Here is a 13,945-nt window from a genome sequence, read left to right as displayed (position 1 = left end):
CTTAAAGACTTTTCAGCGCTACAGTTCCATCAAGACACCATCTTGTGCCAATGAGCATCAGACTGAGACACGTGGTAGGCAGGCAGAGGTTTCTTGCACACTTCAGTGTGTCCCAAATGTTCCTCTTCTGAGTAAACAAATCCCAAAACCCTACAGGTATCTTTAATAAACCTCACACATTAAAACTGAAATATAAGGAATGTGCAACCTGACAGTATTTTGGCAATATAGTTCAACAAGTAGGAAGGAGACAAGGAGAAGAGTCAACCCACAGCATTGGTGCAAAATCCTCAGCTGAAAGTACGTTGATCTGATAGTGGGGGTAGGTCATAGTTATATTTATGAATTTGAAGAAAGCACTGTGCCAGGTTCCTGTTTCACACCTATTCTATGTTAAAACATCCTTCAAGTGTCAAATAAGAAAGAGAAACAAACAGGAAGAAAACATACTGACAAAGCCCACAATAACCCAGCAGCCAATGAAAACAATTAAAACAGAGAGTGTGGAAATGTCCATGGGCACACATGGTTTGGGGGTAAAGCTCAGTACTTTGGATATCAGCATTTCCCTGAAGCTTCTGCACTTGTATGAAAATAGGCTCTAGAAAGGGACCTGTCGTGTTTCACTTGTGGCTCAGTGACAGAAGAAAACAGGTCAGTTTTGCACTCAATAGGTGAATATTTATGTTTTAGAAGGGTTGAAGCTATTCAGGCATTAGTCTTTGGAGTAGTTTTCTAAAAATCACTGTCAATTACAACACAAATATTTTGTCAATGGCAAAGATCTTGTCTTCAGCAGAGAGAACCTTCAAAAGACACAAAATGTCAAAATGGACCAGTTTTCCCACGTCAGAGCAGCTTGCTGGCAGGTAAAATACATAATTCATGAGGATGAATGATTAATTCACCTTTGAGCTGGTTCATGCCTTCATCTCATTTGCAAGGCACTGCTGCAATCTGCCTATCACATAAAGCAATCCCACCGCCCAGTCAAGTCACTGGGCAAGTGTTTCACTACCTTGTGTTCCACCTTCCCTGCCCAAGTGACCACTGGATCTCTGCCTTCCACCCAAGCAGCAGGTCACACACATCACCAGCATGTTAGCCATATTAGGCTCAGATCATCAGACAAAACCAGACTCTTTCTCTCTCTCTCTCTCTCTAAACTTTGACTCAGAGGTGAAGTCTCATGAAACAGTTTCTCCACTGCTTCTCAAAATATTGGGAAGAAGTAAAGCCCCACACACATGGCAAGAAGGGAGTCAGAAGCTGCCCAGGGATCTCCACACTTGCCCTCACCTCTGAACTCTGCAAGCAATCATGGGGAAAATAGTTTGGGAGCTGAAAATAAGGCAGTGGCTGCAATTCTTGCTCCCTCCCTAGGCTTTTTATGCAGCATGGGGGACTGGGGCAGAGAAGACACCTTGCAGATAGATACCTTTAGGACTAAAAGCAGTGTCTCCAACCTCAAGTGCCAGCAGCAACTGCGCACCTCCAGAGCAGACACCTCAGTCTGGTGGGACACCTCATGGTCTGTTCTACCCTCAAGCCTCCTCTTACCTGTATGAGACCGCATATGTCGCGTCAGATCTTGCAGAGACCAGAAACGCTTGTTGCACACAGTACAGACTTTCTTTCTTTTGTCTGCTTTTGCAGTACTCTTAGCCCCATCAGTCTTTGGTTTGTCATCACTGCTCTTCTCAGTGGACTTTCTCTCTGTGCCTTCCCCCTCAGAGATGCTTTCGCTCTCTTCATTCTCCTTTCCTGTTGCCTCAAAGTCCACAGGAGACTCCACTACCTTCAAGTCCAACGGAGACTCTTCCTGCTCAAGACCAGAGTCATGCATCGAGGGAGCTCCTGCATCATCCTGAATGCTTTTGCTTTCATCCTCACTGCTCCTTTCATCCTTTCTGTCCTCACGAATGTGGGCCTTTTTGTGACGGCTAAGAGTGCCAGCAAACTTGAAGGTTTTGCCACAAATGTCACAGGCATGTTTCCTTTCAGTCTGAGAACTGCTGCCTGCACTCTGGTCACTCTCTGCCAGCTTGAAGTCCATTAATTTGCTGGCAAAATTGAGGTCAAGACTTTTGTTACTTACAGAATCTTCCTCAGGGCCCTCTTCATATCCATCCACTTTTTCTTCAGCATCCTCTTCTGCCAGAAGGGAATCGGCCTTCTGCTCCTCCTTGGGGCTGCGCTCACTCTCTGGCAGCTCTGTCATTTCCTCTGACTGCTCCTTCTCCCCATAGCTCAGGTTCAAGGCTTTGTTTCCTGTAGCTAGTGCCTCTGCATCCGCCTGGCTCTCTGCAAGGAAACACAGAGAAACTTTCAGTGGGATTCCCAAGTGCCAGCAGTGAGCCTGCACATGGACCCAGGAGCACTGCTTCTGATCAAGCATCCCAATATCTGTTTCTCTTGTCTGTGACCTAGGCCAGCAACTTACAGCTGAAAAGAGATTAAAATACCACAGAACCCAATCAACAAGATGATACAAACTCTTTCACAAAATGCTTTCTTTTCCAAAACAGACTCACAAACTCAGCAGCTTCCTGCAATAATTTTTAATATAATCACTTTTAACCAGAGAACACATTATGCTGACACACTGAAGAAGGGCTGAGGTCATTATCAGAAACAGTCCATTCCAGAGACACATGGATGTATTACTAATAAACTTGTGTATGAAAAACATGAACACAGATTGAAATAATATGCAACCCGCATATTTATCAAACTAATTTTTGTGTAGCAAGAAATGTTTTTCCAAGGAAATGTAAAGGCCTCATGCAACCACCTGGTACAACTAAATGTGAATACTTAGTGCAGACAGTAGCACAAAAGTTGGCTTAAAAAATTGGGTATGCAGCATGAAAGTGGAAGATGTGTAAGTTTGTCCACACCTGAGTCTCTGATACGTCACTTGGAATCAAAGCATAAAGCCAAGGGAGAGTAACAGGCTTTGCTGTTTCAAAGTTACCTCACAAGAAGACAAAAATTACCTAAGATGTGGTCCTTAATGGTGTCCTCTGTTTATTTACCTGTCTGCAGCATTAATGTTGCTGAAGATGTAACATATGTCCAAAAAACTGAAACAGGTAAGGTGCTTAAGGAGAACAGAGGGCTGGAGCTGTACTCCTTCCAAGCTCCACATAAATAGTGCATTAGTAAATAGGAAATAAGCTGGTCAGGCTCTGGAGGCCAAAGCTGCTGCTGATGTAACTGCATCCCCAGTGCCACTTCCCAGGAATTGTTCCAGGACACGAAGTTCGCAAATGGTGCTTTCTGAAAGCTGAAACTTTCCTTTCAGTCCTGCACCCCACCTCTTGCTTATTGACAGCAAGCAGCAAAGGGAGCCCACAACCCAGCCGGCATTTCAACATTCATCTGCAAGAACGATAGCTGCTGAGTAACTCCAGGGATTTAGAAACTAGGAGAGCAGTGCAAGTTCTCTGTTTGGCACAGTACAACATGTCTCCAAACTGCCCAGATTTTCTATTACAGGCTTCTTCCCTAAGCAAGGAGTAAAAACAGAAGATAAGAAGATGGTTCTCAGGCACTTACTAGTTTGAATGTAGTCTTGCAACATGATTTGCACTAGGCCCATCTCCTCTCAATAGTGATAACAAATGGCCACTAAACAAATGTCAAAGTGAAGCACTGTTTCTGGGGATAGCAAATGATCACTTAATAGTGTGCAATTCTTGGTATGCTTTTTCTTGGGGGAGTTTAAGGGGGAGAAGTGACCTATCACAAAAAGTAATCTCACCTTTTAATCAGAACAGATCTGTTTACAGAGACAGTGGATTACACAAAGTTCATTGCTCATCTAATTATCTGCCCGTTAGAACACGCAAGCAAGCCCTAATCTGTGTGCGAGGCCACAGAATGTGAGGATGGGGACGTCTGAAGGCAGATGTGGGCTGCCCTGTCTCATCCCGTGAGGTCAGGAAATGCTCCCCTGATGGGATGGATGTGTGTTGGGCTGAAGAAAGGCTGCCAGCACAGCACAGCACAGCACAGAGGGGGTTCATTAGGGAGAGGGGCAGGAAACCACGTGAGCTCTGTTAGGATGGAGATGAGTGAAGAGCACAAGGAAACCAAGATGGGAAAAAGCTCCTCTTAATCGTACCCAGAGAGATGTTCTGTAACTCTTTATCGACCAAACAGAAAGCAGTGCATGCAGAGGGAGATTTTCTTCCTGTTTTTCAACATGAAACATCAGAAGCAAGGTGAGTGAGGAGAATATGCATGGGTGGCACTCAAGATAAGAGCAAGCCAAAACCATTATGTCTCTCAATACAGAAGTCCCAACTTCAACATTCAATGACATATATAATTCATGATTTTCCAATTTTTCCACAACTTTTTATTCTTCTGCTTCTAGTATTTGGAAAAATATATTATTTTTCTCACTCATTCTTCAGTATATTCTCAGTATACTCATTCCTCAGTGAATTGTACTTGAATTCTATCTCCTTCTTTCCTCTCCTCTGTGCCCTGGGCCTCTTCCAAGCTGTTATTCTGTTCTTGCATGTGTGGCCTACAACTACATTCCCTGGTGCACAAGAGAAAAACACTTCAAGGGATAGGTGGTCCACAGGTAAGTGATGTACTGGCACAGGCAAACAGATGAGGTCAACATCAAGAAAAACAAAACCTTAAGTTTAAACAATGTGCCTTCACAAAGGGCAAAGCCCACTCCAGATCCTAGGAACACAAATGTACAGAGGCTTTCTCTTCTGAAGCTCCTCTAGGCTCGGCAGCCCTGAAGGAACATTCAAAGCTCAGGTGGTGACATAGCCAGGGATATGCTGACACACGTACGTGCTTGGGGGAGCGCTCTTCCTCCTCCCCTGCACAAACCACACCTGCCCTTTTCCTAGTCAAAAGGAGTTTCACAGGCCCCTTAGGAAACTTCATGCATGTACCTCAGGTAAAGCAGCAGTTCCTGACTAGCTGAGCTGCTCTGTGGTTGTCTCCAACCTGTGCAGTTGGTTCTGCAGCTGGTGAAAAAGTGAGCTGCTTTGCACAAATCCTGGTTATTGGGGATGGGTGAGAATCAGCCCAGTTCTGCTCCCGATGAACTGAAACAGCAGCAGGGAAGCTGTAAAGGTGTGTGGTAAACACAATGGTTGTGAAGTCAATTGGCCAGGTCCAGTGTGAGACTTCTCTTGCAGTGCAAGAAATGGCTGCAAGGGTAGTATTGCACTGGCAGCTGCTTCATCCACTCCAGCAGAGGTTAGGCCTGGCCTACACTACTGTTTTCTGCCTTCTTACATGCCCACTGTAGCAACAGAAACCCTGCTGGCCACACAGCTCCAGCAGGCTTCTATCTTACACAAGGTGGAGGATTTTGACTGAGCCTTCAAATCCAGACAAACATCTCTCCAACAAGACAGAGCTCCTCTCACATGGATAATTCCCATCTCCAGAATTTGGCTGATTTATGTTGCAGAGCAGTCACTCGATTCCAGGCAGTGAAAGAAACAGGATGCACAGGAAAGGCCTGCTGTTTCTTTTGCCCCTTTCCCATTTTTCACTTACTGAGGCTGTAAAATGCTTTCCAGTCCACTTGTTATCCCACAGAATTTACACTTGGTGAATCAAGAGGACAAGAGCAGAGAAATCCACTTCTCAAGGCTCCCACCCACTGTCACTTCTTCAGCAACCATGGGAGCAGCACACGTTACCTTGTCGTGTGCAACCAGTGCGTCACTCCCCCAAAATGAAGAGAAGAAGGTGACACTATCTGAAGATCTCAATTCTGACACCCGAGTCAAAAAAGATGTGCAGGATAAGGGAAAAAGAGGAGAAGAGCAGGGAAGTAAGGACATGCGGAAGGAGGTGACAAAAAACCACTGGTAACTCAGCTGCTGCCTCATCAGCTCCTGGGAGAAAAAAAAACAACTCATGAGATCGATTCATAAGCTAAACCTCAAGGACTCCATCTGAGAATCCAAAAACTTTTCCGCTTGCATGAAAGAAACCACTATATAGATGTAGCCAAAATCATTTTTCCTTCAAACTGTGAAAAGACAAGACTGTTTTGCTGAAGTCTATTTACAAATCAAGTAGCAGTCTTTTGTCGGCCCAGTCAGAAGAATCCACTTCATCTTTTATTGGCGGCAAGAAAGAGGAGGGAATTGCTTCCCTACATATGCAAACTAGATTTTGAAGAGGGACACCAAATGTGAACAATTTCAGATGAAAGAGGAGATACAGATCAAGGTGGGGAGCTTGCTGGCATGACTCTTTTTATACATGGTTTTATTTTTTCCTGGAACTGTGGTGGAATAGAGACTAGAGCTTGAGACGCTACAAAGTTAGTAGACAAAACAGGAGGTAATGAAAAACATTTTGGTGCTAAAGCAAGAGTTTATTGACAAATATTCCTAACATCCCAAGAGAAGAGTTAGAAAATCCATCACATAAATAATCCTCAAAATTGGAGCAAACAGACCACTGGAAATGGATATGGTACAAGCAGTTGGCATTATCAGTCAGATGAGCTGATGATTTACTATCTTCCCTACATTAACTGAAATAACCCCAGCTTGTTTTGTATTTTACAACAGAGGCAGCCACCACTAGGTGGTAGCAGTTCTAGTAAATTTGGGATTTTTTGGACTCACACACACAAGGCTGCTTCCACTTCCACTCATGAACTGGAGAACATCTTCTAAACCCAGAGAATCCACTTGAAAATTTTGGGTGTTATCTTCATCCATTTTTATTGTAAACATTGTAAATAATAAAATTCACCCTCCTTCATTACATCACCTGCAAACACTCAAGTTAAATATTTAATCATCCCTCACATGGTTGAGAGAGCTTCAACTGTGTCTTCATGCCTTGTGAAATGAAAATATTCAAGCTAGAAAATGACTATTTACAGTAAATGGAATTGAGTATGTCTGGGGAAAAAGAAAAACAATTCTGGGAAAAAACACTTTCTGTCTTTAACACACACTATGATTCCCCAGTTTCTTCAACAGAGCAGCTGAAGTCATGATGAAAAGTTTTCAGGATTAGCTCTGACTGCACCTACCATGGGGAAATCTGCATTTAAGGTAGCAGGGGCAAAGCCCACACTATGAGCTTATGATGGATTGCACCATTCAGCAGAAAGGCAGTCTGATGTAGAGCTGCCAATACAGCCAGCAGGCTATACACTATCTCCTCAGTACCTTCATACAACAGCTCTAGCACTCAGGCCAACCCCAGCAGCAAGTGACTCCTGCTTTACCCTGAGCTCTGGCTCTAGAGCAGCTGTTAAACTTTGCCTGACACTGAAAACACGATTTCAAGCCCTTTGTCCTCTAAGAAATACCCACAAATGTAGTTCAGAGGTACAGACAGCTAGAACAGTTTGGAAAAAGTCCCCCACTATACCCAGGGCTCACATGATTTCTGGAGGGATCACAGTGTGCAGATATCTAGAGCAAAGATGAGTTCTGCTAAATGCTAATCAGAAAACTCACTGTTGAGTATACTTTGTAAATATTTGTCTAGCTAACACAGAGCAGTTGTGTTCGACCCTCTCACATTAGGGGCAAGTCTCTTTACGAAAGGGATCTTTCCTTATTAAGTTCTCTTTCTCCATTATGTAAGAGATAATCCCTTACCCCATTCCTATCCTACATCTCTGTCAACTGTATTTTATTGTAAGAGGGGAGCATTAAGACAGCCCTAAGGAGACAAAGGCAGGGCTGCCTTAACATGACGAAAGTGGGCAATTAATTAAGCTGCTCTACATTGCACATTTTCCTTGTATGCCTCTCTGCCGGGACAGCTCTCTGCTGGTCTGACTGCTGTGAGCTGGGGGAAATGCCCTCAGTTTGCTTCAGGCACTTCAGACCATTCCCTTCCTCCCCATGTAGCAAAGATATGAGCAAGCCCCATCACTTACACAGTCTCCTCATCTCTGAATCCTGTTCTAAACCACCATCCTGTTTTTGTTTTGGTTTAAAACAAGACCAAAAGAAACCCTCTATAAACTTGTTCTCAGTGACACTCTATTGAATTGCACTTCCTGTCTTACACCTCATCCTAAAGCTTTGCTTCATTTACGGCTGACCAAACACCATCCAAGCATCTCCCTTCATTCCCTTTCCTTTGGGCATACAGTGAAATCCAGATGACCACTCACTTCCAAGGACAGCCCTCACAAGGACTCTGCACGTGAGCCCTGAGCATGCTGCTTACCCACCAAAAGAAACCACCTCATTTTAAACTTGACACGGTTTCAAATTCTTACTTTACTTCCACTTCCAAAGGATTTGGAAACTCCTTTTTCTTGGACAATGGAGGAAGAGCACAAGTCCAAAGCTGTTGAATGATTCTGAACTGAGATTAACCACCGCTTGGTGAAGCCAGTTACAAACGCTAAGCTGTGCTATAAAGTGCATGTGGTAACTATAACTGTGGGCACTATCGGATCTGGGCTCCCCCCATGATGCCTAAAGCTGCTATTTCAAGACACAAAGCACTGACAACAAAGCCAATTTCAACAGCATCTATCCCCAGTGCCTCCCAGAAGATGATGCTAGCTCCACACCTCAGCTGCATCCATGTGCTCCTTTAGGGCTGTACTGCCAGCCAGATCCGGGAACTGATCTCATGACTACCAGTCCCTCCCCTTGCCCTTTTAATTTTTTTGGGCAGCTGGGTCAGCTACAGCTGCAGGGATGAACAGCTGGGAACAGGTCGAGCCAGTACTGCCAATAAGTGCTTTGTGTTATCCAACCATGGCCCAGGGCTCTGTCTGCCGAGGGCAGGTCGAACCACCCTGACCAGCCCGGCGCCGGCTGCTCAGAACATCTACCTTGCACCCAAGTCCTACCCACCCTACGTGCTGCACCAGTGCTTGTCCAGCAGCTTTAGAAATGCTTGCTTCCTCACACCACCAAACAGCTGAGGACCCCTCTGACTATAAAGAAAGTCTTCAGTTGACTCAAGTAGGACATTTCAGTTTTATTCTGCCAGAAAAATTGTCAGAGGTGAGCACTTTCAGAGCCCTTCCTCCAGACTTTTGTTCTTGGAGGGGATCATGTCATAACATGAGTCTTCCTCTCTCAGGCTGTAGCCATCTGCTGTCTGCATAGGCAGGATGGGCCCACGTGACACTGCAGACACCGTGCTACAGCCCTCTGAAGTTACAGGCTGTTAGCATGGTAACAAGGCAACTTAGTCTCTTCATGATAGGCAAGATCAAACCATGTCGTAACAGGTCCCCAGCACGGCAGATTGCAAAGCCAGACTAGTACTGAGACCTGTATTACCACATTTGAATCACTGCAAGGCAACCTGCTGTATTAAAAGAAGCAGAAAGGATGAGAGAGGCTGGCAAGACAGCAGACTTTCCCAAACAAACTGGTGCATGGGGATGTAAGAGAAAAATCCTGTGTACACTCCGTGCAATCTGATCAGCAGCTACCCTGAGGTTGAGAGTAATAACTCATTTGTAATTTTAACTACCCTAACGTGCAGAGCCAACTTGTTGTAGCTTTCAAGTTTGTTACTTCCAACAATTTTCCCATGAAACCAACTCAAAGTGACACAAAGTGACGCTGTCTGTACTGGAGGTGTGAATAACTTAGAGCAACAGCTCCCTTGTGCAAGCAGTTTTCAGGCAAGGGGCATGTACCACCATCTGCTGAGCTTCCTTCTTGCACCCATCCCATTTGGTCAGCACAGAGTGACTGTGCTCACCCTTGGTTTTGTGTCAGCTCCTGCCTTCTGGCTGAACGCCACTCACCTGCCTACAATAAAGCCTAGCATGATCTGACAGCCAACCTCTTTCACTACTGACAAGGCAGAGGGAGGTATGATGGCAGGTGAGCTTCAGTGCAGATGAACACAAGGTAAAACAATCTAAAGTGTACCTTTGTGATGCTGAGCACAGTACTGGCAGGTACATCCAGGCAGGAGGACTCAAAGCCATCGCTGATGTCTCTCCAGGATCACTGACATGGCCTGCAGCAGCAGCCAAATTAAAACCAGACTGCATCAGCAGGTTCAGAAAACAACTGGAAGGACCTGCAGACAGCAGCTCCATAAACAGGTTGCAAAGGGAGTGGGCAGGGATGCATCTTCAAACACGCAACCCTAAGGAAGCAGTTGTGGATGCTGATAGAGCTTTAAGAGCAACAGGCCAGAGGAAGTGGCTGTGTCCACATGCTCACACTAAAGAGCACATCTTCCTGCTACCAGTGGAGACCAGAGTACCACTGCTCCAATGTGGAAGGGCACTTCTCACATTCTTATGCTTTGCTTGTCTGCAGCGCTCAGCCCAACCAAGTACAACTTTGCCTTGGTGTTCTGAACAGCTGGGAAAAAGTGTGTGTACCATTGTAAGATCCAACATCCTCTTCCTTAGGCTGGGGGATAAGCACTTTTCTCCACAGGTAGCAGCTGGTAACTCCAGGTTTGTGGAAATTCTGCTAGATTTTGTAGGAATGACACCACCTTTCTGACAGGCTTCTGGCCTGATGCAAGATAAAATGTATGAATTTATCCTGCTCTGTAATAAGAAACTTCCTTGGTTTTCTTCCTTTGCCTCTGTTATTGCTTGGTGACCAATCACAATATCCTGACTGCAAGCTCCTCAACAGCAGGCTCTCTCTGGAAATGCCTATCACCTATGTGAATTGGACACAATTTCCATCAAAGCCACAGGGCATCTCTCCACTGACTTCAGTGGAATCAAGGCCCATATGTTGAATAAGCAATAAATTATTTTCCCTTAGGAGAAAGTTTTTCATGTCTATAATTCATTTAAATGACTAGAACAGGGGAGGGACTAAGCACAGGAAAAGTTGAAAGAAAAACCATGATCATGCAGTGCAATGAGGACAGCAATCCTGCAAGACATCTTTGTGATGAAGAAAGAGATTGAGAGGATAGTTACTTGTAAAAGGAGATCAGCTCCTGTCACACCTTCCACCTCCCACCCAAAACCCCTGAAAACACAGGCACACCACCCACCCCCTGCCACAGCCAGCAGCCTCTTTGATACAACATTGTGGGTATCTCTCTCACTTTCATCTTCTGAAAGCTGGCTCTGTTCTAGTTAACATCTCAACCCATACCAGGGATTCCCTGCATCTCACAGACATCTCAGGAGCTGTTTCTTTCTCTTCATTTTCTTCCAGTGTCAACACAACTTTTTAGATGCATCATAGTACTGCTTTTTTGTAGGCTTTCAAGTCACTCTTTCCTTTTAGATGCCTGCTAATTCACCCATAAATTTATGGCTACAAATATCACTATTTTTTACACTTCTATCTGGCTTCATTCACAATGCAAATACAAAACTTCAAAGTTGAGGAGAAATCCTTTTGCTTCAAGGTAGCCCAATTCCTTTCTACATTTCTTTTCAAGCATGCAATGACAGGATTAGCTAAGGATTAATTACTTGAAACTCAACCTGCATCTCACGTCACAATTTTCTCATATTTTCAACATTTAAAATCTTTGTATCAATCAAATATTTGTCATACAAACCAATATTTGCAACAGATAAAATATACTTCTTTCCACACAGATGTCCTAGCTGGGGGTCTCAAAACCCAAACAAAAATTCCACTTACTGTGCAAACTCCAATCCTCCCACCTGAAGTTGCAGTGCTTTCCAAAAATGTCGCCTTTAAAGGCACAAACCCAGAATTTTCCAAAAAAGCAGTTTTCTCTGCCTTCTTTCTTCATTTGTCCCTTAAAGGCAACAGCCCTTCTGATAAAATACATTTACTCACTGGAAGGTAACCTAACAAGTCAATGTGATTTGCTTTTTTTATTAAATTTTTCCATATGAATAGTCATGGGTTGTATTAAAATGCATCTGTGCCTAAATATTGACTTGGGATGGACTGTAAATTTTGTTTAGCAGCACGGCAGGACTAGCCTAGTCTGGCTACATTTCATAGTAGCCAACTGTTGGAAGAATGTCTTTTTCAGTATTAAGGGTCACCTGAATAATCAAAGCATGTAAGATCAGTCCTCAAGGTATCTCCTGCCACTGCTAGCAGAAACATGTTATTCACCATGGTAATTACAAATGTTGCAAAATAAAGATGTTTACCATTATACTTTGATTTAAATCATAAAAGCAAAGAATAAAACTGCCTCAAAGTCCTTTTTTTTGGTGACTTGAGACCTCCAATCAGTAGGAAACATTCAAGTTCATGGGCTAGATGTAGGAATTTTCTATTTATTCCTTTATTTTTTTTAGAGATATTTTCTTGGATGGTTTGTTCCTGTTGTAGCAGCAAAACAAAACAAAATCAAAAAACCTCCTCTGCCATTAAATTTTGCTTTTTCCAAAATTTAATCTTGGGCCAAGTACGATCTGCCAGTAACCCTCTGAAAATATTCTCAAGTCATTCTCTGCAAACAGATTAGGGTATCTATAACAAACTGGTGGTTAAAAACAACCATTACTGCAATTTTATACTGTACCTAGTCTGATCTGCATCCTATAAAAAGGAGCAAAACCAACTGCATCACCTGCAGGGCACATCTTAGTCACAATTCTGAGAATTAAAAAAAAAAAAAAAAAGGCAGCAAACCATGTTGAACATAGGAAAGTAAATTATACATTAAAGACATCAAAAGAAGGAAAGTATTAAAAGCAAGTGTTCGAGCATGTTCAAACAAAACACAGTTACTGCATTAGGCACTGTATAAAACCAAGCTATGCCAAATTCCCAGTGTTCCACTTGTGAGCTCACTATTAAAATAAAAAAAACACTGAGGAAGGTGTATGCTTCTTCATGGAAATGTTTATGAGTTTAAAAAAACCAAACACACAGTGGTATTGAGGCAAGGTTCAGCAGGGCAAAAACTTCCCTGAGAGACACTTCTGGTTGCATGAGGGATGTGGGTCACTGGTAGCATGTGCATTTTTGCACTTTCACAAAAGAGAAATAGGATCTTGACACCACATGGAAGGTGGCCTCTGTGTTGAAATTTTATTGAACATGAAGGACAGACTTGCAAAAACCTTCTTACATCTGTATGGATTCAGCAGTTCAAAACTCATAATATACAGACAGCACTTATATGCTCAGAATTATGTACCTTTTCCTCATCTTAACTTAGACCACTTACATGAATTACCTCAATAACAACTTTCCTATAAACAGATACAGAAGAGCTAGGTGCTGCTTTTTAGCTCAAACAACTGCTTTGAGTTTTTTGGGTTTTTTTTGTAGCAGTGTTAAACAGTCAGCTTGCCTGCTGTGATTGCCTATGGATCACATATCCAACATATGCAGTTTGGAAGCAGATCACCGGGAATCTCATCTATCCCATTCACGTTAGCTTGTTCATCCTTTCTCTGCCCAGGTCAGGGAGCAGCCATCAAACACAGACAATAATAAAGTTCTCTTTTTCTCTTTACAAAGATTAGCAAATAGATTTGTTTCTTAACTAATTTTAAAAAACAGAACTATCTGACAAGTCACAAGTTATCTGCCTGTGCAATAGGTGGGGATAGGAACGCTGTGCTGCACTACAACACTGTCGATTTCTCCACAAGAAAACCAGTTTGCCCATCCAGAAGATAAAGCCAACAAACTGCTGCATCTCCCACAGAGCTGCCAAACTCCCTGCATGCCACCAGCACCTGACACCCACCACAAAAACACAGGGCTTGCTCCACCTGAATGCAATCCTCAGGCTTGCTTTGGCACCACCTCCCTGGCCAAAATTTCCTCCACCTTCCTAGCTTAGCTTTCCCCCTCCCCTCCAGGAGGCCCCATGGACACTTCTGCCACAGGGGAACTGCTGGAAACTACTACCAGTTTAGAAAGAAAACACTCATGCCATCTGAAGGCAGATGCCCCAAGGCTAGACCAAACTTGGTGTGGGGTGGTTCTCCAGCAAGAAGTCTCTCTCAACATTGAGATGATGATTACAAAAGAGCTCAGTATTATCAGTGCCAGAG

The 13,945-nt window shown here is 43.7% G+C and overlaps 1 protein-coding gene across 1 annotated transcript in view; it reads right to left on the bottom strand.

Annotated features, from left to right (window-relative positions):
• Positions 1–13,945, bottom strand: part of RREB1 (ras responsive element binding protein 1) — a 119,826-nt gene that overhangs the window by 1,899 nt on the left and 103,982 nt on the right. Inside the window, exon 10 of the mRNA XM_054285024.1 lies at positions 1,561–2,304. Within this exon, the coding sequence (XP_054140999.1) occupies positions 1,561–2,304 (744 nt within the window). The remainder of the gene's footprint in view (positions 1–1,560; positions 2,305–13,945) is intronic.

The sequence above is a fragment of the Melozone crissalis genome, unplaced genomic scaffold, assembly GCF_028551555.1.
Source record: "Melozone crissalis strain CALT ecotype California unplaced genomic scaffold, PUWL_Pcris_2 ptg000042l_1, whole genome shotgun sequence".
NCBI lineage: Eukaryota > Metazoa > Chordata > Aves > Passeriformes > Passerellidae > Melozone > Melozone crissalis.
This window is presented reverse-complemented; position numbering and strand designations above follow the sequence as displayed.